Source organism: Rhincodon typus, chromosome 21 (assembly GCF_021869965.1).
Source record: "Rhincodon typus isolate 14 chromosome 21, sRhiTyp1.1, whole genome shotgun sequence".
Taxonomy (NCBI): Eukaryota; Metazoa; Chordata; class Chondrichthyes; order Orectolobiformes; family Rhincodontidae; genus Rhincodon; species Rhincodon typus.
In genome coordinates, this window is record NC_063352.1 from 19,430,775 (window position 1) to 19,453,403 (window position 22,629).

At 41.9% G+C, this 22,629-nt stretch overlaps 1 protein-coding gene across 1 annotated transcript in view; it reads left to right on the plus strand.

Annotated features, from left to right (window-relative positions):
* Positions 1-22,384, plus strand: part of LOC109913498 (otoancorin) — a 45,745-nt gene extending 23,361 nt beyond the window's left edge. The window contains exons 17-28 of the mRNA XM_048609816.1: positions 2,957-3,030; positions 3,139-3,274; positions 5,007-5,197; positions 5,912-6,005; positions 6,454-6,583; positions 8,180-8,367; positions 10,158-10,313; positions 13,632-13,774; positions 16,303-16,439; positions 19,714-19,811; positions 20,812-20,986; positions 22,314-22,384. Of these exons, the coding sequence (XP_048465773.1) occupies positions 2,957-3,030; positions 3,139-3,274; positions 5,007-5,197; positions 5,912-6,005; positions 6,454-6,583; positions 8,180-8,367; positions 10,158-10,313; positions 13,632-13,774; positions 16,303-16,439; positions 19,714-19,811; positions 20,812-20,986; positions 22,314-22,384 (1,593 nt within the window). The remainder of the gene's footprint in view (positions 1-2,956; positions 3,031-3,138; positions 3,275-5,006; positions 5,198-5,911; positions 6,006-6,453; positions 6,584-8,179; positions 8,368-10,157; positions 10,314-13,631; positions 13,775-16,302; positions 16,440-19,713; positions 19,812-20,811; positions 20,987-22,313) is intronic.
* Positions 22,385-22,629: the final 245 nt, after the last annotated feature.

Here is a 22,629-nt window from a genome sequence, read left to right on the forward strand (position 1 = left end):
CTCCGGGACTTGATCAAGTGTGTCCCAGGACGTTGTGGGAAGTTTGGGAAGAAATTGCAGGGCCCTTAGCAGAGATATTTGTATCATCTACAGGCATAGGTGAGGTGCCGGAGGACTGGAGGGTGGCTAACAGAGTCATAGAGTCATACAGCAAAGAAACAGACCCTTCGGTCCAATCGGTCCATGTCAAACACAATCCCAACCTAAACTAGTCCCACCTGCCTGCTTCTGGCCCATATCCTTCCAAACCTTTCTTATTCCTGAACTTAATCAAATGTCTTTTAAATGTTGTAACTGTATCTGCTTCCACCACTTCCTCTGGAAGGTCATTCCACACATGAACCACCCTCCATGTAAAAAAATTTGCCTGTCATGTCTTTTTTAAATCCCTCTCCTCTTACCTTAAAAATGTGACCCCTAGTCTCGAAATCTCCCATCCTAAAGAAAAGACAACCACCATTAATTCTATCTATACCTCTTATTATTTTATAAGCTTCTATTACGTTGCCTCTCAACCTCCTACACTCCAGTGAAAAATGTCCCAGCCTATCCAGCCTTTCTTTATAACTCAAACCTTCCACACCTGGCAACATCCCGGTAAATCTCTTCTGAACCCTCTTCAGCTCGATAATATCCTTCCATTAACTGGGTGACCAGAACTGGACACAGTATTCCAGAAGAGGCCTCACCAGTGTCCTGTACAACCTCAACATGATGTCCCAACTCCTACACTCAAAGGACTGAGCAATGAAGGAGGCATGCTAAATGCCTTCTTAACCACCCTGTCTACCTGTGATGCAAACTTGAAAGAATTATATACCTGAACCGCTAGGTCCCTCTATTCTACAACACCACCCAAGGCCCTATCTTTAAATTGTATATATCCTATTCTTGTTTGTTTTACCAAAATGCAACACCTCACATTTATCCAGATTGAACTCCATCTGCTATTTTTCAGCCCACTGCCCATTTGATCAAGATCCCTCTGTAATCTTAGAAAACCTCCTTCCTTCACTGTCTACAATGCCACCAATTTTGGAGTCATCTGCAAGCTTACTAACCATGCCTTCTATAGTCTCATACAAATCAATTATATAAATGACAAACCAAAGAGGACCCAGAACCGATCCCTGTGGAACACTGCTGCTCACAGTCCTCCAGTCTGAAAAGCAACCCTCCACCACCACTTTAATGTTGCACCTTCATTTTAGAAAGGTTGTAAGGAGAGCCTGGAAACTGTAGACCAGTGAATCTGCCATCATTGATAGGTAAGTTATTGGAGTGGATTCCGAGAGTTAGGATTTACATGTATTTGGAGAGACAAGGATTGATTAGGGATAGTCAGCATGGTTTTGTGCGAAGGAAGTCATGTCTAACAAACATGATTGAGTTTTTTGAGGAAGTAACCAAAAAGATTGCTGAGGGCAGAGTGGGGGACATTGTCTACATGGACTTTAGTAAAGTCTGTAGACTGATTAGTAAAGTTAGATAACATGGGATTCAAAGAGAGCTGGCAGTTGGGTACACAATTAGCTTGACAGCAGGAGACAGGTTGGTGGGGGATGGTTGTTTCTCAGACTGAAGACCTGTGACCAGTAATGTTCCACAAGGATTGGTGCTGAATCCACTTTTGTTTGTCTTTATATAAACGATTTAAGTGGGAATTTGGGAGGAATAGTAAGAAAGTTTGCGGATGACACCAAATTTGGTGGCATAGGTTATCCAAGATTACAAAGGGATCTTGATCAACTGGGCCAATAGGCTGAGGAAAGACAGATGGAGAGTAATTTGGATAAATACAAGGTGTTGCATTTTGCTAAAGGGAACAAGGGCAAGACTTGTACAGTTAATAGTAGAGCCCGGGGTAGTGTTTTCGAACAGAGAGACCCAGGGGTTCAGGTACGTAGTTCTTTGAAAGTTGTATCACAGATAGACAAGGTGGTTAAGAAGGTGTTTGGAACACCTGCGTTCATTGCTCAGACAACGGAGTATAGGAGTTGGGACGTCATGTTGAGGTTGGACAGGACATTGGTGAGGCCACCTTTGGACTACTGCGTATAGTCTTGGTCGCCCTGCTATAGGAAGGATATTATTAAATTGGAGAGGGCTCAGAAAATATTTACCAAGATGTTTCTGGGACTAAAGTGTTTGAGTTATAAGGAGAGGTTGGATAGGCTGAGACTTTTTCACTGGAGTGTAGGAGGTTGAGAGGTGACCTTATAGAGGTTTATAAAATCATGAGCAGCACAGATAAGGTGAGCAAAGATCTTTTCCCTGGGGTTGGAAGTTCAAAACTAGGGGTATTTTTTTTTCGGTAGGAAGAGAAAGATTTAAAAGGAACCGGAGAGGCAACTTTTTCATACAGAGTGGTTCGTATGTGGAATAAACTGCTAGAGGAAGTGGTAGATGCAGGTACAGTTACAACATTTAAAACACATTTGGATAGGTATATGAATACGAAATGTTTAGAGGGATATGGCCAAACATAGGCAAGCGGGACTTGTATAGTTTTGGAAACATGATCAGCATAGACGAATTAGACCCAAAGGTCTGTTTCCATGCCGCATGACTCTATAAGTGGTTGCAGTTTTATACAGCAAATTAAATTCTGGGATGCACTGCCTGAGAGTGTGGCAGATTCTATTGAGGCTTTCAAAATGAAATTGAATAAACATATTCAAGAAAGCATTTGTTATGGGAAAGAGTTGGGGAATGGAACAATTAGAGTTGCTTTTGCAGACAGCTTGCACAGTCAAGATGGGCCAAATGGCCATCTATGTTGTCGCCATTCTATGACCCTGACTAGCTACTTGTGTAAAATTGAGTTATGTTTGTGGAGCCATGCATCAATCTTGGCAAATTTGTACACACCGCCAGTTTCATCACTACTTTGCATGTTTGTGGAACGTGCTGTCACAAGCTCACTGCCCTCTAAATATTCTTATTGCTGTTTCAGTTGAACTGCCTGGCGTGGAAGTACCAACAAGAAGCGCCCAAGTTAATGCCCCCACTTCTTCTCGCCACCCTTCCGTGAGTACTACCCCCACCCCGAGTGCCAAGCACTAAGCTGTTAGCATTAGAGAATATGAGAAGGGGAAGAGTAAAGCTTGAGTTTTATTTTCTTTTTGTTGTGTCCAGCCCTGCTGTTCTGGAAGATATTACTCAATCTGTTTGCAGACCGTTGCTGTTCAGCCTGGGCAGGACTGAGCTCCATTTAATCATTCCTGACTCCACAAAGAGGAATGAGGTGATCAGAAGAGCATTGCAGTGTCTGGTAAGGAGCTACACAGCAAGAGTTCAGGTTAATGATCAGCCCAGTACATCAAGACTATAACACATGTTGGGGACGTGAGCTGTTGAAAATGCTGAGTCATGTTCCTGATTCAGGGTATTCTGCTATCGTCAATGATCACCAGCGTTACTACCCAACTATGGGCTAGTTATTTCATTACTGTCTACAAGAACTGATCAGAGGGCTGGGAATTCTGTGGGGAGTAACTCAGTTCTTATTGCCCCAAAGACTGCCCACTATTTACAAAGCACAATTCTGGAATGTGCTGAAATACTCTCACTTGTCCAGATGAGTGCAGCTCCAATAACACCAGAAGCTCCACACCATTCAGGACAATGCAGCCCGCTTGATTGGCACCTCATCTGCCTCTTTAAACATTCACTCCTTTCACCATCAACGCACAGTCGCAGCAGTCTGTACCATCTACTGAAGCAACTCTCAAGGCTCCTTCAACAGCACCTTTCAAACCCACTGCTACCGAGAACTATAAAGGCAATGGAGCACCATAGGATCATAGAAAAGTTATGGCACAGAGAAAGGCCACTTGGCCCATTATGTCTGCTAACCAGCCAATCACACTTTGCAGCACTTGGTCCATTGCCCTGCAGGTCATAGCATTTGAAGTGCATGTCCAGACACCTTTTAAATGAGTTGAGTGTTTATTTCACTATCCTTTCAGGCAGTAGGCTCCAGATCCGTACCACCCTCTGGGCGACAAAATTATTATTAAATAATAAGACACAGGCGCAGAAGTAGCCCATTCAGCCCATTGAGTCTGCACCATCATTCAATGAGATCATGGCTGATCTGATAATGCTCAACTCTCTTGTTGACTAAAAATCTGTCTATCTCAGCCTTGAAAATGTTTAATACACTCAGCCTCAGCAGCAGTCTGCAGTAAAGAATTCCACAGCCCTGTGAAAGAAGAATTTCCTCTTCACCTCTTTAATAGATAACTGTTAACTCGGAGATTATGCTGTCTGGTCTTAGACAAGGTGAAACATTCGTCTTCTACACTGTTAAGCCTCCTAAGAATCTTTTATGTTTCAATAAAGTCTCCTCTCGTTCTTCTAAACTGTTCTAATCTACTCAACCTCTCCTCATAAGAAAATCCCTCATTAGAAAAATCAACTTAGTGATCCTTCTCTGGACTGTTCCTATTCTCTGTTCCTCATCTCCCTTCTAATCTTTCTACCCAATCACTTCAAATTTAAGGTCCCCAGTCACTGACCTCTGTGCTAGGGTAAATAGGTTCTTCCCATCTGCTCTTTGCAGGCCTGTCACAACTTTGCACATCTCAGTCAAATCTCTTCTTGGTCTCCTCTGTTCTGAATGCAACAACCCAACCCAACGCAAACCATTCATTCTTTCTTCAGAGCTACATTTTTCCTGTGCTGGCAACATCCTTATAAATCTTCTTTGTATTCTTTTCTGTACAGTTACGTCTTTCCGTAGGGGTTTTACTGGTCTCGTCAGCAAACCTCGTGTCTCTTAATGAGTTTAAAGGAAAACTGTTCCTTTACAGACCCTGATTTGTCAATCCTGACTGTATATATATCCTTTAAACTTTATAAATTAATCTGCAACAAACATTCTGTTTTGGGGATATAATGTCATAGCTTTATATTAATATTAAGGTTGATGACAGTCTTGCTCCTTATTGATTTGAGGAATTACGCTGACTTTTAATTGTAGATCACCTTGTCGTTTTCAGAATTACACACTGCAGGATGAGTATGACGTGGATGCCTTGGGCAGAATGATTTGCAATTTGTCGCCACAGATTATCAAAACGAACATATCTGTCAAAGCACTGACTGAAGCATTCATGCAATTCAGGTCTTGTAAGAGACTCAGCAATGACCAGAAAAGAGAAATTCAAACTAAAATTAGAGAATATTATGGGTAAGGAATGGGCCTTTGAAATATTAGAGAAACTTTTCAATGGTTCAGTGAAGGAATCCTGACGGTGTTGGGTTTTGTATCTTTAATGATTCAATGAGTAAATGGATGTGCCAATGATATAACACAATCTTCGTCAACATAATGTAGCCAGGTTTGTCTGCTACTCTGTGCTGATTCAGATGATGTAAGCTCATGTATAAGGGGAGTAGTACACTTGTTCTCCATTCACCAAGGTCAAGAAATAGAAAACATCCTTGACCACTATCTATTGCCTTCCTTCCACATTCCTCCATGTGTATGAACAATTACTGAGGCTATGGTTTGACTCCTGGCCATTGCGATACTACTGACCAACAGTGGGCTTCTGGGATTATTGGCAGGATAACAGAAGAGTAGATGGTATCAGTGTCACGTTCATCTTGAGGAGGAAAGAGGGAATGCGTTGGGGAAAGGGTGAATGAGAGGGAAGATTAGTGATATTTGCCTGTAGAAACATCGTATCAATCCATACACAATTGTATGTTTCATTGGCACAGAACATAGCAACAGGAGGCCATTTAGCCCCTCCAGCCTGTTCTACAATTCAGTGAGATCCTAGCTGGTCTGTGACAAAATTACATGTCCCTTTGTTAACAAAAATTAACAAAGCTAGCGAATTCTCAGCTTCCTTGTCTTCAATACCCAATTTTCTAATGATCCATGTTTCTATTTTAGCGATCCAACTGCCTGGCAACCTGAATTGATACAAGATTTAGGACCTTTAGTTACATTCTTATCAAAGGAGGATCTGACCATTGTTGCTGAAAAGGTACCTGATCCTGCATCTCTTTGTTTGGTGTTGGGTGTTGGCGCAGCTATTGACCATCATCTTTGCTGAAGTCTGCCAGCTTGCAGCATGGTCAGAAAATTGCTTTTCAGAATTGCTACTGGATTTCTTAATAGAAAAGTCAATAATGATGTGAAGCAGAGGAAGATACAAGGACTGTGGTGGAGGCAATGTGGGGCTATGGGATTAGTTTTACATTGCTCAAAAAAGAGCCAGCATTGACACAATGGGTCAAATGGTTTCCTTCCATGTTGTCAGCTTTCATAGTTCTCGGTTATACCCCAAAACAAATCATACTAGATGGTTACATGATCCAGTAAGTCCGAATAATTACTATGCAAAGGTTCGTGGAAAAGCTTATTTTTTCAGTTCAATTTAATTTAGTGAGTTTAAATGCTTTCATCATATGATATGTTTCCTTCTTCCTCAGTTTCCAGATATATTGTTGCAGTTAGCTTTGGATGTGGAGGGGATGGTCATATTTCAGGACTTCCTGGCTGTGGTGTTCAGTGCTCTCAAAAGAGCAATTGGGAACAATAAACTCTCCAGTCTAACTCCAGGTGAATCTGTGTTATTTTCACAAAGCTGGTTGAAACTGGAAAACGACTCATCTCTCCGTGTCCACCCATAACTAAAGTTGTCCCTTTTAAAAGAGCTTTATGTTTGGGTTTGGCTGATTTAATGAGGAGAGGTGCCCCTTTACAGGGTCCAGGCATTACCCCGTGAAACTGATAAAAACTCCCCCAATCAGCCTGACAAGATCCCAGCTCAGGATTTCGTATTCATCTCTAGCAATTTCCTAGTGAGGGATTATTGCTTAATTTTTCCCACTGCATTTACTGTAAGTTTTGATCATGAGTCAGAGCCCTGGCCACCAGACTTGACCTTGAGTGAAATCATTCGTTACCTGAGTTGATGCTGATTACAGCAAAACTGACATAGGTCAATTTCAAGCCAATTTCAATCGGTGTCAGTTTCAGTGAGCGGTAGAAAGTACAATCAGGAGACTTACAACCCCACAGACCTGATTCTGCACGGAAAGCATTTACATGTAAATTGCTGACCTTTAAAGCAAAACTGTGTGTAGTCCCTTGGGCCTTAGGGAGTGTTCTCTGTCTCACCCAATCACCAGTCCCAGAGCTGGATTCTGGTATGTGACAATGATTGGGTTTGTTTTCTGATTCTTTTCAAGTAATATGTAATTATCAGGAATTCCTTTTAAGTGCACAATTTGCAAAATTTCAAATGCAACCAATCAGCCAATTGAGTTTATGATCCTGTTAATCCTTCAAGTGAAAAAAAGACTTGGATTAAACAGTGTCTTTCACAACGACCACTTTCTAAAATGTTTTACAGCTAAGGATGTACTTTTAAAGCACACCCACTGTTGTAATATGCTAAACACTGTACACAGCATCCAGACAGGATGGCTCCTCCTCAGTGCTGCACGCAAGAGTCAGGTTGGATTTTTGGGATGCTCACATTCTGGAGTGGGACATGATCCCTCAACCTCTGACTCTGAGGCAAGTGTGTGACCCATTTAATAGTTTTACCTTATTCCCAAAACCCTGGGTCCCCCTTTCCTTTAGCGAGCTATCCAACACATTCTGAAATGTTGAAACTGTCTGTGTTTCAAGCACTAACTGAATTCACACCATTCACAACCCTGCATTTCAGTTGTTGAAACAATGAATATTTTCTCTTATCTGCTGTCCTAAATCTTCTAACCGCGGTGTGCATTTTGATAATTTGCTGTCACGTGTACAGATGCTACTGAGTCAGCAGTTTTTTTTAAAAATTCATTCACGGGATGAGGGCATCACTGGCCAGGCCAGCATTTATTGCTCATCCCTAATTGCCCCAGAGGACACTTAGGTGTTAGCCGTTTTGCTCTGGAGTCACATGTATGCCAGATCAGCTAAGGATGGCAATTTCCTTCCCTAAAGGACATTTTATTCTTAATTTAGAGATTCATCTTGAAATATGCATGTTGAATTTAACGTACCTCCATTCAATGATTTTTCTTCCCCATCAGCCACCCTCTCCAACTTAGGCTGTGTACTGCAGATTCCTACATCACATTGTTTTAAATCTAGAGTGCTATGGAGTTCTGCAATGAACTGATGAAATGTTGACTCCATTCCTTTTCCCTGCAGATTGCCGTGGACTTAGAGCACCTTCTTTTGATCAGATACTCAAGCTGGCCGATGCCAACTCCTACTGGTCAGCCCAGGAACTAAGCTGCATGTCCACTCAGACTTTTATCAAAAGTGTTGAGCGCCTCGGTGCCCTGAAGAGTTTTGACATAATACAACTCGCTGCTTTAAAGGACAAAGCCAAGATGGTACATGGACACAACTCATTCAACACTACAACATGTATTTGCATATCATTATGGGGAGGTGATGGCCTAGTGGTATTATCACTGGACTGTCAATCCAGAGACCCAGGTAATATTCTGGGGACCTGGGTTGGAATCCCACCAAAGCAGATGGTCGAATTTGAATTCAATAAAAATCTGGAAATAAGAGTCCAACAATGACCATGAAAACATTGCTGATTGTCGGAAAAACCCACCTGATTCACTAATGCCCTTTAGGGAAGGAAACTGCCATCTTTACCTGGTCTGGCCTACATGTGACTCCAGACCCACAGCAATGTGGTTGACTCTTAACTGCCCTCTGGGCAATAAATGCTGGCCTCGCCAGCAACACACTCATCCTGTGAATGAATTTAAAAAAAACTCTAAAGAAAGCACCTTTAAGATAGTAAAATGTCCCAAAACACTTTTCAGTAAACTGCATAAGGAAGGATTAAGAAGTAAAAGAATATCCTTTATTGTCATGTGTCCTCAAGTACAGGAGTACAGCGAAAAGTCTACAATGTCACCCCTCATGGTGCCATGTTAGGTACAAAATACCTAGGTACAAATCTTAGATACAAAAAGAGGAATATAAAAGAAAAGCTGCATTACCTTACAGTGGTTTCATAGTATAAGTTAGAAATAAGACGTAGTTAAAAGGATAAACATTACAGTCAGATAAACTAATTACAGATAAACATTACAGTACAGTAGCTCAGCGCAGGGGCTTCCACACATGGTCTGACCAGCCTCGCAAACTGCTGACGCCCCCCCAACCAGACCCCAGTCCAACAACTGTCCCCACTCCGCTCTAGGGCTCCAGCCCACTCTGCTCCGGATTAGGACAGATAACTATAATCTTGGTCAAACTGCGTGGTTTTAAGGAGAGTCTTATAGGAGGAGGAGAGTAGAAACATGGAAAGGATTAGGCAGGAGCTTGGGCCACTGGTAACTGAATGTGTTGTATAAGGTAATGGTTCTGAAAGAGTTAATGTTGGAGACTGCATTTAGCTCCAGCTGATCTGATAATACCATAAGGATTTGGTCTGGGAGAAAGAAGAACATCTTCAGACTTTGTAGGGTGAAGGCCTATATTCATTCATTTCCCGATAGCCTCAGTAAGAATGTCTAACTTAGTCATTTGTACCTGATTGCTATTACACACTGACTGACATCATGTTTAAGACAAGAGCCTGTTCTCATTAAGAATCATTAGTGGTTTCCTTCTACCACTGAAAACGTGGCAGGTCCTTGGGTCTAGTCAAGGAAAGGGGATGGTGGCAACAAACTGCCCAATCACAAGCTGGTAGTGGTTGGCATTGCAAAACATATGACAGAAGGTCAGAATTGGAGGCATGCAGAGATTGTGGAGAATTGTAGGGCTGGAGGGTAGAGAGTTTGGGGGTGATACCATGGAAAAGTTTGATAATCAGGATGGGAATTCTAAATTTGAGATGTTTCTTAATCAGGAGTTAATATAGGGCTTGTTAGAGTAGTGAGAGAAAGGTGGGTGTGGGAGAGGAATGGTTGAATAGGGCCTGGTACAAGTAAGGCTGCAGATATTTTTAAGATGAGCTTGTGTCTACAGAGGCTGACCAGGAGAATAGTTTGGACTGGAGAGGCTGAGGCCGACGGGTTGTCTGCTGCAGGTTCCACCAGACCAGGAACTGCTCCCATCATGTGGATGTGGTGTTTCTTTATAAAGGTGAGTTGGTGTTTGGTGAGATGTCAAGTAGTGTCATGTTCACTAATACCCGTTACCATTTTTCAAGGCTTGGGGCCCAATTCGAAGCTGGAAGAAATACCAGATTGTTGCACTTGGACGAATTGCGTTGGCTTTAAATGAGACTGAAATCAAAGAGCTGGAGCTTGGTTCCATTGACACAGTTGCTGCCCTGAGCCAACAGACGCAGTGGACACCAACACAGGTGGGAAATGGCTTCGCTTACCTTCGAATCAGTCAAAAAAACTGAGGGCTTTTGTGGACATAAAAAAATTTGATTCCCTCACGTTGGTATGGTCCCTCAGTTATTGATGCTCTTCTGCTACTGGCCCCAAGGAGCTATTAGTCTGAAAACCAAGAGGGCAGTTTCTTCGGGGGAGGAGAAAGAGCTAAGTCCCAACTTGTCCTTGCCTGAGGGTACTTGTGGTAGTGTCCCTATTTCTGAGCCAAGAGGCCAGGTTCAAATCCCAACTGTTCCAGAGCTATGTAATACCATCTCTGTCCTATCACACTCAAATGCTTGGGAGCCACTGTGTCAGGTGGCTGGATGATTGGTTTGTGACACAGAGTGATGCAAACAGCAAGGGTTCAATTCCTCTACCAGCTGAGGTTACCATGAAGGCCCTGCCTTCTCAGCCTCTTCCCTTGCCTGAGGCACAGTAACCCTCAGGTTAACCTCAGTTCCAGATGTCTGGCCCTAATGACAGAGCAGCCTTCTGGTCCTTTGGGACCATGGTGACTTTACCTTTACCTGTACTTTCCTGGGATGGTTCCCAGGTTGGCAAATGGGAGTGAGGACCTTGCTTCTGTACTGAGGTCCAGAGAAGCTACTAGTCTAGCTAGGAGCAGTGAGCTCAGCGAAAAAGTTTTGCATTGAAACGTGAGCCATGTTGCAATGTGGGAACAGAATGATTCTCCATGAGGCTAGAATGCCCAGAGGTGGCCTGATGGTCACAGGTTGTGACAGGCTACAGAAATGTCTGCGCATGTGCTGCAGATGTCACTGCTCCTACAATGCACTTACCTCGCCACCCGGCCTTCTCCAGTTGCTGCCTTGATTGGGAGGGGCTCCTCTTCAAAACCATGGTGAGGGGTGGTGGGTTGGGGTTGGGGGTTACTCTTTCACCTGTCCCCTGACTGCTGCTCCCCGTCACCATGTCTTCATCCAGGTTCATGTCTGTATTCACAGTCATTGGAGCAGTGCCATTACTCAGGCCTCACTGCTGCATCTAGCCATCGAGCTTCCTCACAGCCTGAGCCCTGCCACTTGTATTCAATGTGGGATATGATTCAAGTCACCAAGTCTTGGGTTCCATGGACCCTTTGGCTGATTTCCAGCAGCACCATCTTTGAGATTGTCTCTGTCTCTGCTTTCTGCTGCTTTGGAATGACTTGGTGCCTGCACACAGCAAACTTCCACAAATAAGTAATGTCCAGATAATCAACATCTGTGATGTTGATTGAGAGACCAGAACACTAGGGATAACTCCTGTTCTCTTCTTTGAGATGGGATTTTCTATATCCACCCAGGTGGGCAAATCGGACTTCAGTTTAATGTCACGCTTGAAGGCTAGTTCCTCCAACAGTGCAGCACACCCTCAGCACTGCAGTGAATGACATTGTACATGTTTGTGTTGAAACCCAGAAGGGGGTGCTGAATCTGGAACTTAGTAACTCAAAGGCAAGAGCGCTACCCACTAAGCCTTGGCTGATGCTAAAGAGATGAAAGACATGGAAACAGAAGGAGGCTATTCAGCACCTTGGGTGTCCTACCATTCATGACTGATCTGTACTTTAACTCCATTTAACTCTCAATTCACCAAGTAACAAGAATTATCTATCTTTGGACAAGGAAACAAAGTTACCATTTAAGGCCTATGACTTTTTAATCAGAACTCAGCCTCAACTACTTTTTGAGGGAGATATTTTTGTGAAGAGGGTTTTCTGATCTCACCACTGAACAGGATAGCTTTAATTTTAAAGCCATGGCCCCATGTTTTGTTTCCGCCCCTTGGTGGAATGGTTACTCTCTATCTCCCTGATCAAATGCTAAATTTATCTTAAACACCTCAATGAGAACACCCCTTCATCTTCAATAAGCAAAAGTATACTGGACAGTTGCACAGTGAGAACACTAACAATGAATTACAATAATAAAAATTAGTTTGTAGCAAGTGGGGGAAATTAAGCTCAATTTCATTGAATCATTTCCAGACAGGATGTGTGAAGCAGATACATTGACAATCCCCTCGTCCATGTGTTGAAAGCAGCATGTAAGAGTCATTGCCATGAGCTGCTGAACTGAGACTGTGAAAGCCGCATGGGGTATAGAAGCATATGGCTTTCAATCCATCTCAGCCTGATTCAAACCTGGATCCATTGAAGAGTAAGCAGAGTGAGAGAACTTACAGCAAACACCTCTTTTCTAACCTTACCCATCCCCCATTCCCCTCAAACCACCAGACCCTCACCTTCACTGTTTAAATATAATTTGCTTTGAAATATTGTATTTTGCATTAATGTGAATTGTGAAGTTAGTGATATTGAATGAAAGCTAAGAAAAAATAGAAGAGTAAAATTATAACTTCAAGAAGTTTTAAAACAGCCCAGTCCTCAGTGATCTTTCAAATCAGTTTAGATACTACGTATATACCTTTCATTTTTATTATTAAAATTTCTCATCTAGATTTCAAATGTCTCCATGGTCCCGACCTTTCCCATTTTGGTGATCTCCTCCAGCTCCACAACCCTCTACAATCTCTGTGGTCCTCTAATTCTGGCCCCTCATGCATCCTGGATATAATCACCCCATCACTGGTCAATGTGTTTGCGGAAGCCCAGGTCCCTAAGCTCCAGAATTTGTTCATTAATCCTCTTCACCACCTCCATGCTTCTCTTCGCTCCTTTAAAATGTTAGTTAAAACCTTCCTCTTTGATTAAGCTCATGCACTCCAGCCCTAACATTTCCCTATGCAGCTCAGTGTCAAATTTTATTCAGTCATACACTTGTGAAGGATATTGAGGCATTTTATCATGTCAAAAGCCCCATAGTGGTTAGCACTGCTGCCACAGCACCAGGGACCCGGACTTAATTCCACCCTTAGGCGACTGTCTGTGTGGAATTTGTACATTCTCCCTGTGTCTGCATGGGTTACCTCTGGGTGATCCGGTTTACTCCCACAGTCCAACAATATGCAGGCTAGGTAGATTAGCTATGATAAATGCAGGGTTACAGGGATAGGATGGGGGTGGAGACCGGTTGGAATGCTTTTGAAAGGGTTAGTGCAGACTTGATAGGCCAAATGGCCTCTTTAGAATTAGAATGAGGTTTATCGTCACGTGTACTCAAGTACAGGAGTACAGTGAAAAGTTTACAATGTCACCCCTCACGGCACCATCTTGGATACAAGGTACCTAGGTATAAATCCTTGATCCAAAATAGAGAAATAAAGAGAAGAAAAGTTACTTTATGTTTTGCACTGCCCTATGTTTGCATAATTACATGTTCTTTGTTCCTTGACAGGCTAGGTCTATTTTGGAAGATTTCCTCCAAGATTCTGGTCTGACTGTTGATGCAATGAAGGAGTGGGATCTGATTGGATTAGGGAGTTTGTTGTGTGCAATGACTGGCCATGAGATCAGCTACTTGAGTGCTTCCACCTACAGGTAGAGCCTATTTTACCCAACTTCGGCCACATGCCTGACGATTTAATGAGGGCCTGGATTAGGAATTAACATAAAAACCAAAAGAACTGCGGATGCTGTAAATCAGGAACAAAAACAAAGTTGCTGGAAAAGCTCAGCAGGTCTGGCAGCATCTGTGGAGGAGGGTCACCGGACGCGAAACGTTAACTCTGTTTTCTCCTCCACAGATGCTGCCAGACCTGCTGAGCTTTTCCAGCAACTTTGTTAAGAATTAACATTTTCTTTTTATAACTTCAGTCAGGGCTGTTTTTGATGTGAAATCTTCGAACATGTGAATCATGTGAGAATCTCCTGATCTACAGTGTCTGTGATGTGCGAAATCTACATTTCCTGCCCATAGGAAAAGTCCCCCTAGTTTTCTTTCAGGGTTTTCTTGAATTTAAATTTTTATTTATCAACCTTGTATTCTGCCTATTCACCCAAACAATGAGGACTAGGAGCTCCATGTTGGTCAGAATGGGTATGGAGGCAGGTTCTCTTCCCCTCAGGTTGACAGTGAATGCAATGAAGCATGTACAGTCGCTTAGAAAGGCTAGACAAGGTTGCTCAATCCCTTAAGCCTGTTCCACTATTCAGTGATATCTTGGCTGATCTGACCCCTAACTCCACCTTTGCCCCATATGCCTCAATATCTTTTTTTAACAAAAATCTATCCATCTCAGATTTAAAATTAACAATTGATCTGGCACTGATTGCCCTTTGATAGAAGAATGAAACTTTTTCTGCCATCCTTTTGACTGTAGAAGTATTCCCTATTTACAATCCTGAAAGGTCCAGCTCTAATTTTTTAGACTATATCCCTTAGTTTTAGACTTCCTGCCCTGTGGAAATAATTTCCCTCTATCAATCCTCTCTATTCCCCATAATATCTTGAGATCTTCACAAGTCAATGTTAGAGAGAAAGGGGATTAAGTTTCGTTGTAGCCATTTAGAACTTCTTCACTGTTTCTCCTTATTTCAAGCAAAAGGTGCTGTGCTTTATTCCCTGGCCTGCACCTTGTTAAAAATGTCTTTGTTTGGTTCTCTTGTAGTTTGCCTTTCTTGGAGCCTACTCCATACTCCCAAAGACACTACACTGTCATTCTTTGGGACCAGTAAGGCTTTTAATGCAATATTCTTTCCATTTGCTGTTCCACCAGTTTTGGAAGAGTGTATTGTCTAAGTGAAGACTCTCTGGTCTAACATGATCATTGTTATAATTTTCTAAAGAAGTAAGAAGCTGCCATTTCCCGCTTTTTAAAAATCAGATCATACCCAGACTTGAATACCCTTTGATGAGATCTGACCTGATCCTGCTGACAAGGTTGAAAATCAGGGAGATTGAGAGTAGGAGATTGAGGTGTGACCTTATAGAGGTTTATAAAATCATGATGGGATTATGTTAAGCATGGACTGGTTGGACCAGTCTGTGCTGCATTACTATGTAGGACAATAGATAAGGTGAATAGCAAAGGTCTTTTCCAACAGGGTAGGTGAGTTCAAATCTGGAGGGCTTATTTTTAAGGTGAGAGGAGAAATATTTAAAAGGGACCTGAGGGGCAACTTTTTTCCACGCAGAGGATGGTTCATGTTTGACATGAACTGCGAGAGGAAGTGGTGGATGTGGGTATAGTTACAACCTTTAAAAGACATTTGGACATGCACATGAATAGGAAAGGATTAGAGGGATGTGGGCCAAACACAAGCAAGTGGGACTAGCTTAGTTTGGGAAGTTTGGTCGGTATGGATGAGTTGGACCGAAGGATCTGTTTCTGTGCCGTATGTCTGTATGACTGTATGTAACTGGCTGATTACAGAGGGGAAGAGAAATAAACTTGTATCGAGTGAAACTCTGGCCCCTGCATGTTGATTTTGATTTGTAAATTGATCACTAAAATACTCCTTTTTTTAATATGTAGGTGATGTATTTAAGTGTGAAAGCCCTTTGTGTTTTCCTTTGCAAGGTCACACACAAAGTAATGTAATGGAAGCAATTTGTGTGCAGCTTGCCTGGGAGTTTCTAGGTTCCTCCACACCTCTTTATCTTAAAGAGAATGTCGCCGATAGCTATCATGCTGTCATCACTAAAAGTTAACAAGTGCCAAGGCACCAACAGTAAACAGTAAATGTTAATAAATTTAAGAGAAGCATAAAAATTAGCATCAATGGTATAATCCAGCCCCTCTGCTGTTCACTGGTTGCAGAAGACATCAAGTGTAATGGTTGACATCAGCTTTTCCATCTCTGGGGATATCTGGATATAAATATAACCTCAATAGAGAGACAGACAATGGAGGGTGAATGATATCCATCCATGACAGGACACTGGTTAAATGGTACCTTTTGTTGTCATACTCTGGTACTTGCCCACAGATTACCGAGTTCAGTTTTGCTGCGTGCCATGGTAGGATTTTAACATGTAGTTTCAGAGTTGCTGCCCTGGTGCACTCTGACTGTTAACATTAAAACTCTGGCTGGTTAATTACATTTGACTGTTGTGTTCCCCACAGTGCTGCAGCTGCAAGGATCGGTGAGATTGTCTGCAAAGTGGAGATCCTCCAGGAACTTCTGAAGAAAGCGAGATATGGTTTTGGAAATGTTACTGACTGGTACAACTTCATTCTGAAGGAGATTGGAACAGTAGCAGGTTAGCTTAGTGAGACCGTGTGAGACAGTGGGAAAAGTTGGTGGAAGAAGAGCCCGGGGATAAAAAGATAAATAGCAACAGGGCTTAAGAATTTAAGAGATCAAGGATAACAAAAGGTCCTGAATCCCATAAATGCTCATTTCCCTCCTCCAGTTTTCTCTGTGACTCATTCAGTCCCTCTCACTAAATCTCCTGATGGCTTCATCTCTTCTGAGATGAAACTCAACAGCCAGGGATAGAGAAATCAGTAGTGTTGATTGGATGGAATTTAATAATGTTTAAAAGCACAAAATGAAGTTGTGCAAAATAATGAAGAAAAATTAAAAACATTTACAAAATACTAAAACTGAGACAACTAAAATGATGAATTGGGAGAAGATCAAAGCTGAGGAACAGAGAGATGAAAATCTGTAGTGTCATTATTGAGTTATACAGAACAGGAATCTTTTGGGTTTAATCTTCAGTCCATGCTGTAAATTGATCTTGGCCAGGGGCCCTGTAGTTAGGGGCAGGGAGATTGTGGATGTTGAGGCAAGTGCCTGTGAATGAGAAAATGAGTGGCTGTTGGAAAAGCTTTGGAGAGAACTATGATTGAGTGAGTGAAAAGGCAGAAAAGGCTTACAGGTCTCAGTTCTGAGTGTGGGAGAGTTTGGAATGTGATCTTTGGTGTTGGTGTTATTGGCAAGACCATGTGTATTTCCATCCTAGTTATCTTAATGGATTGAATCAAACACACATGGGATTAAGTTACCATCAGAACAGACCGGTATCTTTGAAGGATACATGTGAAGCCATTGAGTGATCATGACTTTCCTGGTGTGAAACCCGAGCCTGCAATTTATCAGAATTACTGATACAAGTTACATGAAATGTTACAGCATTGATCAGCAACGAGTGATGATGATGATTTATTCATTCAAGCAAGGTCACTGTAAGAAAAGTGAATTTTTGAAAAATTAATGATTGAGGCAACAATCTAATGCCCTGTCCTTGTCCCTGAAACAGCAAGATCTCAGCCCCATTTAAGATGATAAAGCAAATCTGTGTAAACATGTGAAGGCCTGGCCTTATATCATTTGACACATTCAATTTTCAATTCAACAGCAGAACGTAATACAAATGAAAGAGTATAATTAAGTTTATTCTACAATAATGTTCATTTAAGCTAGTCCTTTAAAATTATTTCTTCCCAAAATTAATGTAACCCACTGGTAGAAACCCGTCTGATGAAGGTCACCCAGCTGAAACCTGTTATATTATGGCACAAATTCCAGACCAGATACACCTGTACTTTAAGATAGTTGCGCAGCATCACAGATATGACATTCTGGTACAAAAGTATCTCCTGATCCTTCAGCCGTCAGTTAAGTGTGTTCAGTCAGTCAGTTATTTGTACTTAGTGTGCAGTAACATCAGGAAATTGAGAACCCAGACTGTGTAAGTTTATGATGCTAATAGTAATGTAAATAGTTGGCATTGTTATTAAATGCCAAGACATCTGATTCAACAAGAACCCACTGTTCTTGGTATTATGTGGGCCAACCTAGAAGACCACAAAGTGCATCATAGCAGATGTTGCCTGATATGTTGAGTAGTTCCAGCACTTTTTCTTTTCATTTCAGATTTCCAGTATTTTGCTTTTGTGTTTATAGAAATCCCTGGGATTGGAGAAGGTGAAGCACTGGTTTTATATTCTGCCCAGTACTGTTCAACATTCCGTTCAAGGGAGAGTTAAGATCAGCTGAGCTATACATACAGGATTACACAAAATAATAGTTCGCAATGAGTGGGTTAGGTTAAATTAATCTAACAACATCATTACAACTGACTGTCCATTATTAATATCTCATTTCTATCTCAATGCACACCGTTGGTATAATGGGAGTTCTGTTGCTATGAGCCAGCTCTCTAAGGGAGGTCATATTCAGAGACTGGGTCCTCAAGCATTGACATTTAACCAGGTTGACATGAAATCGCCCATATCTTGCTAATAACCAGCGCATAAATACAACCACTTGAGATGCAGTCCCCAGAGCAGGAAAAGGAAAGCCTTAAATCCAAAGAGAAGCCTACAAAATTGCACTCTTGTTAAGTCCATATTGTTTTTTTTTCTTTGTTTTTTGATTGTGGATCAAAATTAAGAAAGGACTGCTTTAAACCAAGGACAGTGCAAGGAGTTGCTGCACGTCTTAAAAAAAAACAAGTTACTGGAATTAATTGTGAGTTGTGTTTACCCTGTTATTTTGTTCAAGCAGTTGGAGATGTTATCTAAGATGCCACAGTACCATGGGTGTGCCTGGAGAGCAAGTTTACTAATTAACAGACTGTTGCTTGGTTTCTGCAATCAGGAATAGTTGTCGAAGCCAGGAATCAGCAACATGACAACAACTGTTTCGTCCCTGGGCAGGTGGACAATGTGTGTGTGTGAACAACAGAGCCAGAAGGTCAGAAACAGAAGTTGCTGGAAAAGCTCAGCAGATCCAGCAGCATCTGTGAAGACAAAATCAGAGTTAACGTTTCGGGTCTGGTGACTCTGATTTACAGCATCCGCAGTTCTTTCGGTTTTTATTAAAGACAGAAGGTCGTCAGGTTGCAAGACACTGCAGCTCTCTCTCTTTCTCTCTCTCAGTAACCAAGAATGATAGTTAATGAATGATAATTAATCTCTCTCACCACTTGTTATAAAATGTTGCCTCTAACTAGTGACCAAAAGACTGAGTATTTAATATATCAACCACCCTATTTCTTGACCAAAAAAGTCAAAGGATCTGGAAATAAGGAGACTCAGAAGGACATGGAAGAATCAAAAATGACTCCTCATCAAATCCTGTGCACTGGTGCTATTAAATCTGTGCTTCCCTAATACCCTCCATAAAATCTGTTTGTTTGTCTGTCTGTCTGTCTGCGTGTGTGTCTGTGTGTAGAAGATTAGAAAGGGGATGGAGTTAATAGAGTTCTAAGTTGATCATTCATATTTTGTTTTCCTGTGGGTAAAACTGATTTATTTGTAATACATAATTTTCCACTGTTACCAGCGTTTTCTGTTAACCTGTATCTGTCAGATGGGCAAACTGGGGCATGAATAATTTGATTAAATCTTTAACTTTTGTGCTTGAAATGAGCCTGTAAAGTGGAAAATTTACAATGGATACACAGATAAAGATCACTCTTGAAATAATCTGCTGTCTTCCAGCAATGGCTTTAATCAAAGGGGCCGAATCAGTCTTCCTTAGAGTTTAGGTAGCTCACTATTTATTTATGCTTCTCTCCACAGCTGGAATCAGCAAAGAAGAGATAAAAGTCCTGAATGAAGAGCTGATGCCCTACTTTCAGCCAGCGTCAATAGCTGCTCTACCCAGTGAAGTATTTAAAGTGAGTAGTAACAGACCCAGGTGGGATTTGAACCCAGGCCTCCTGGTCCAGAGGTATTTACACTACCACTAAGCATCCCTAATGCATATGCTTTCTTGTGCACAGCACATCACAGAGATCAACTAGTCCCCAGCGGGGAGTTGACTGTCCGTCACCCACATGACAGGCAGAGAAATTAATGACTATACTAATGTTCCTGTCTTAGCTTTATAAGAAAGCCACATGTGGACCACTGACCCTATCAGAAGGTAAAAGTCATAAAAAGTCTCATTGAGGGGAGAAGTTAATGACATTTCACCGACTCATTAGAACGTCTTGCCAGAGGCAGAAGGAACAACGTGGAGAAGTGGGAATCTGTAAAGTTGGTCGATGTTTAGTAGGAACTGGGAAATATTAAGTTGAGTAATAATGGTACCCAAGTTGTCACTACAAAATGCCACTTAGGACTCAGTGGGTAACACTTTCAGAAGGTTGTGTGTTGAGGGCCTACTTCAGGAGAGTGGTGCTGAGGGACACACTCATTACTGGCAGCATCCCCTCTGCGGCAAGTCCAGATATTGAGCAATTTGAACACAGTGGGAATATCAAACTCAGCAAAGTCATTCCTGGGAGCTGTGGACGTCAGCAGCCTACTATGTCACATAGTGAGTATTTATCCACCGAGTCACTTAATCCTTATCTGGATTAAAAAAGATGCACTTCAGATCAAGACTTGGTCAAATGTGGCATGTGGTGAAATATTACTGTGGGATCTTAGTGCCCACCTGGGAGGGGCACTGCAAGCCTCAGTTTTAGCAATCTATCTGCAAAATGGCACAGCCCCGCATACTGTCAATTCTGCACTGGGAGTGTCAGCCTGGAAGATATGTTCAATTATCCGAGTGTGATTTGACTACCATGTTCTGTCTTGGAGCTGAAATCCACAGTTAAATTTTGCTTAAAATGGTGGATTCATGATCATTGGTGGGTAATTTATGTGTGTGTATTTTTTTTTTAATAGGAGCTCTCCCCAAAACAGCTAGCAAACCTCGGACCTGAGAATGCAGCTATTGTCACTGAGTCTCAGAAGGCCGTCCTGAGCATAGAACAGCTTTCCAGCCTGCAGGTAGCAGTGGATGGAGCTAATTCAAATCATTTAATTCAGATGCTGCTGTCTGCTTCTCCAGTCCTCAATAGTGAGTTCATAACTATTTCTGTGCTATAAGGTTCTTGAGTAGATTTGTGGCTCGGGTTGTGGATGCTGTGGTTGGTTCGCTCACCGAGCTGGTTCATTAGTTTGCAGCGTTTCATTACCCTGCTGGGTATTTCTATGCTACCTTGAAAACAGGTTGTGTGCATGCATCTGATACCTGTGAGTACATATCTGACTATAAATCCATGTCTTTAACAAACTAATGATTGAACCTAATTGTCTAAACTGCAGGCCGCACCATTTGCTCCCAGTCCCATTCGCTCATCACTCCTGTGCTCACTGACTTACATTAGCTCCTGGTTTGACAAAGCTTCAACTTTAAATGTGTGTCTCTTATGTATAATCCCTCCTTCCCTCTCCGTATCTCTGTAATCTTCTCCATCCCTACAGCCCTTTTGAGATCTTTGTACTGTTCCAATTTTGGCCTTTTGTACGGGCCTGGTTTCCATTGCTCGCTATTGGTGGCCATACCTTCGACTTCCAGAGCTGCAAAGTCTGGAATTCTCACACTAAATCTTTCTGCCTTTCTCTGTTCTTATTTTAAATGCTCCCTGAAACCTACCTAATTGACCAAGCTTTTGATGAGCAGTGATCTCTCTAATTTTCTTTCTGAGGTCAGTGTGTGGCAGTGACTTCCAGAACTGGATGCCAATCGCTGTGCGCAGATCATTGGGATGCACAGATTATAGGGAACATTGTCCCAATGTTACTTTTTTTTGACTTGACATCAATGCTTGTTTGTCAATATGTTCTTGTGCAGTGGCTTAAGATGTTTTATTAATGCAAGTTGGAACCTTCAGTTAAAAGATTTGATAAGATGTGTTTCTACAATCTAGATGCACTGTTTGCAAGGGCAAAGGAGGCAGATTCAACGATAACTTTCAAAAGGAATTGGATATATGTTTAAATGGAGGGAAAAGCAATGGTATGAGACTAATTGAATAGCTCTTCCTCTTTCCAGTGGGCTGACTGACCACTGTAGTGATTGGAACCAGCTGGATCTTGTTGACTACGAGATCCTTGTTTGGGCTTGTTAGCCTCGGCCAATCAGAAAAGCTGTGGCTAACCAATATAACCAGGAGATTTAGAATCTCCTCTGTTCAAAAGACTGATTCTGAGCTGACAGCCACAAGTAAATAAAGGGTGATGGGATACTGGCCTCTGTGCAGTTATTTCGACCACCTTCTGTGCTGAAGAATTCATCACAAAGTACAGGAATTGTGAAACAAATGTTCTATGTTTTTGTATTGCATGATTAATGTGCCTTCTGTTTCTAATACCTCCGTTTGTGTTTGTTGCATTTCGAACAGGTTCATCTTTCCATGGTGCAAATCTCTTCTTACTTTGGGCTGCCTGTATCATTGTATATCTCATTGCCTGAGGGTCAACCCACAGATGAGAACCACAATATTTGTCCATTAGACAGATACAATATGTAGGAAAGTATTAATGTATCACTGCTAAATTGTAAAGTATTAGGCTAATGAAATACCTGCCTTTTTTTTAAAAAATCAGTTCCCATCATGATATCATTTGTCGGTGCAGTTGGAGCAGACTGCAGCCCAGCTAGGGACTTGGGAAGATTTATATTTGTATTTTGGATGTGAGCCATGAGAGCCATATGTC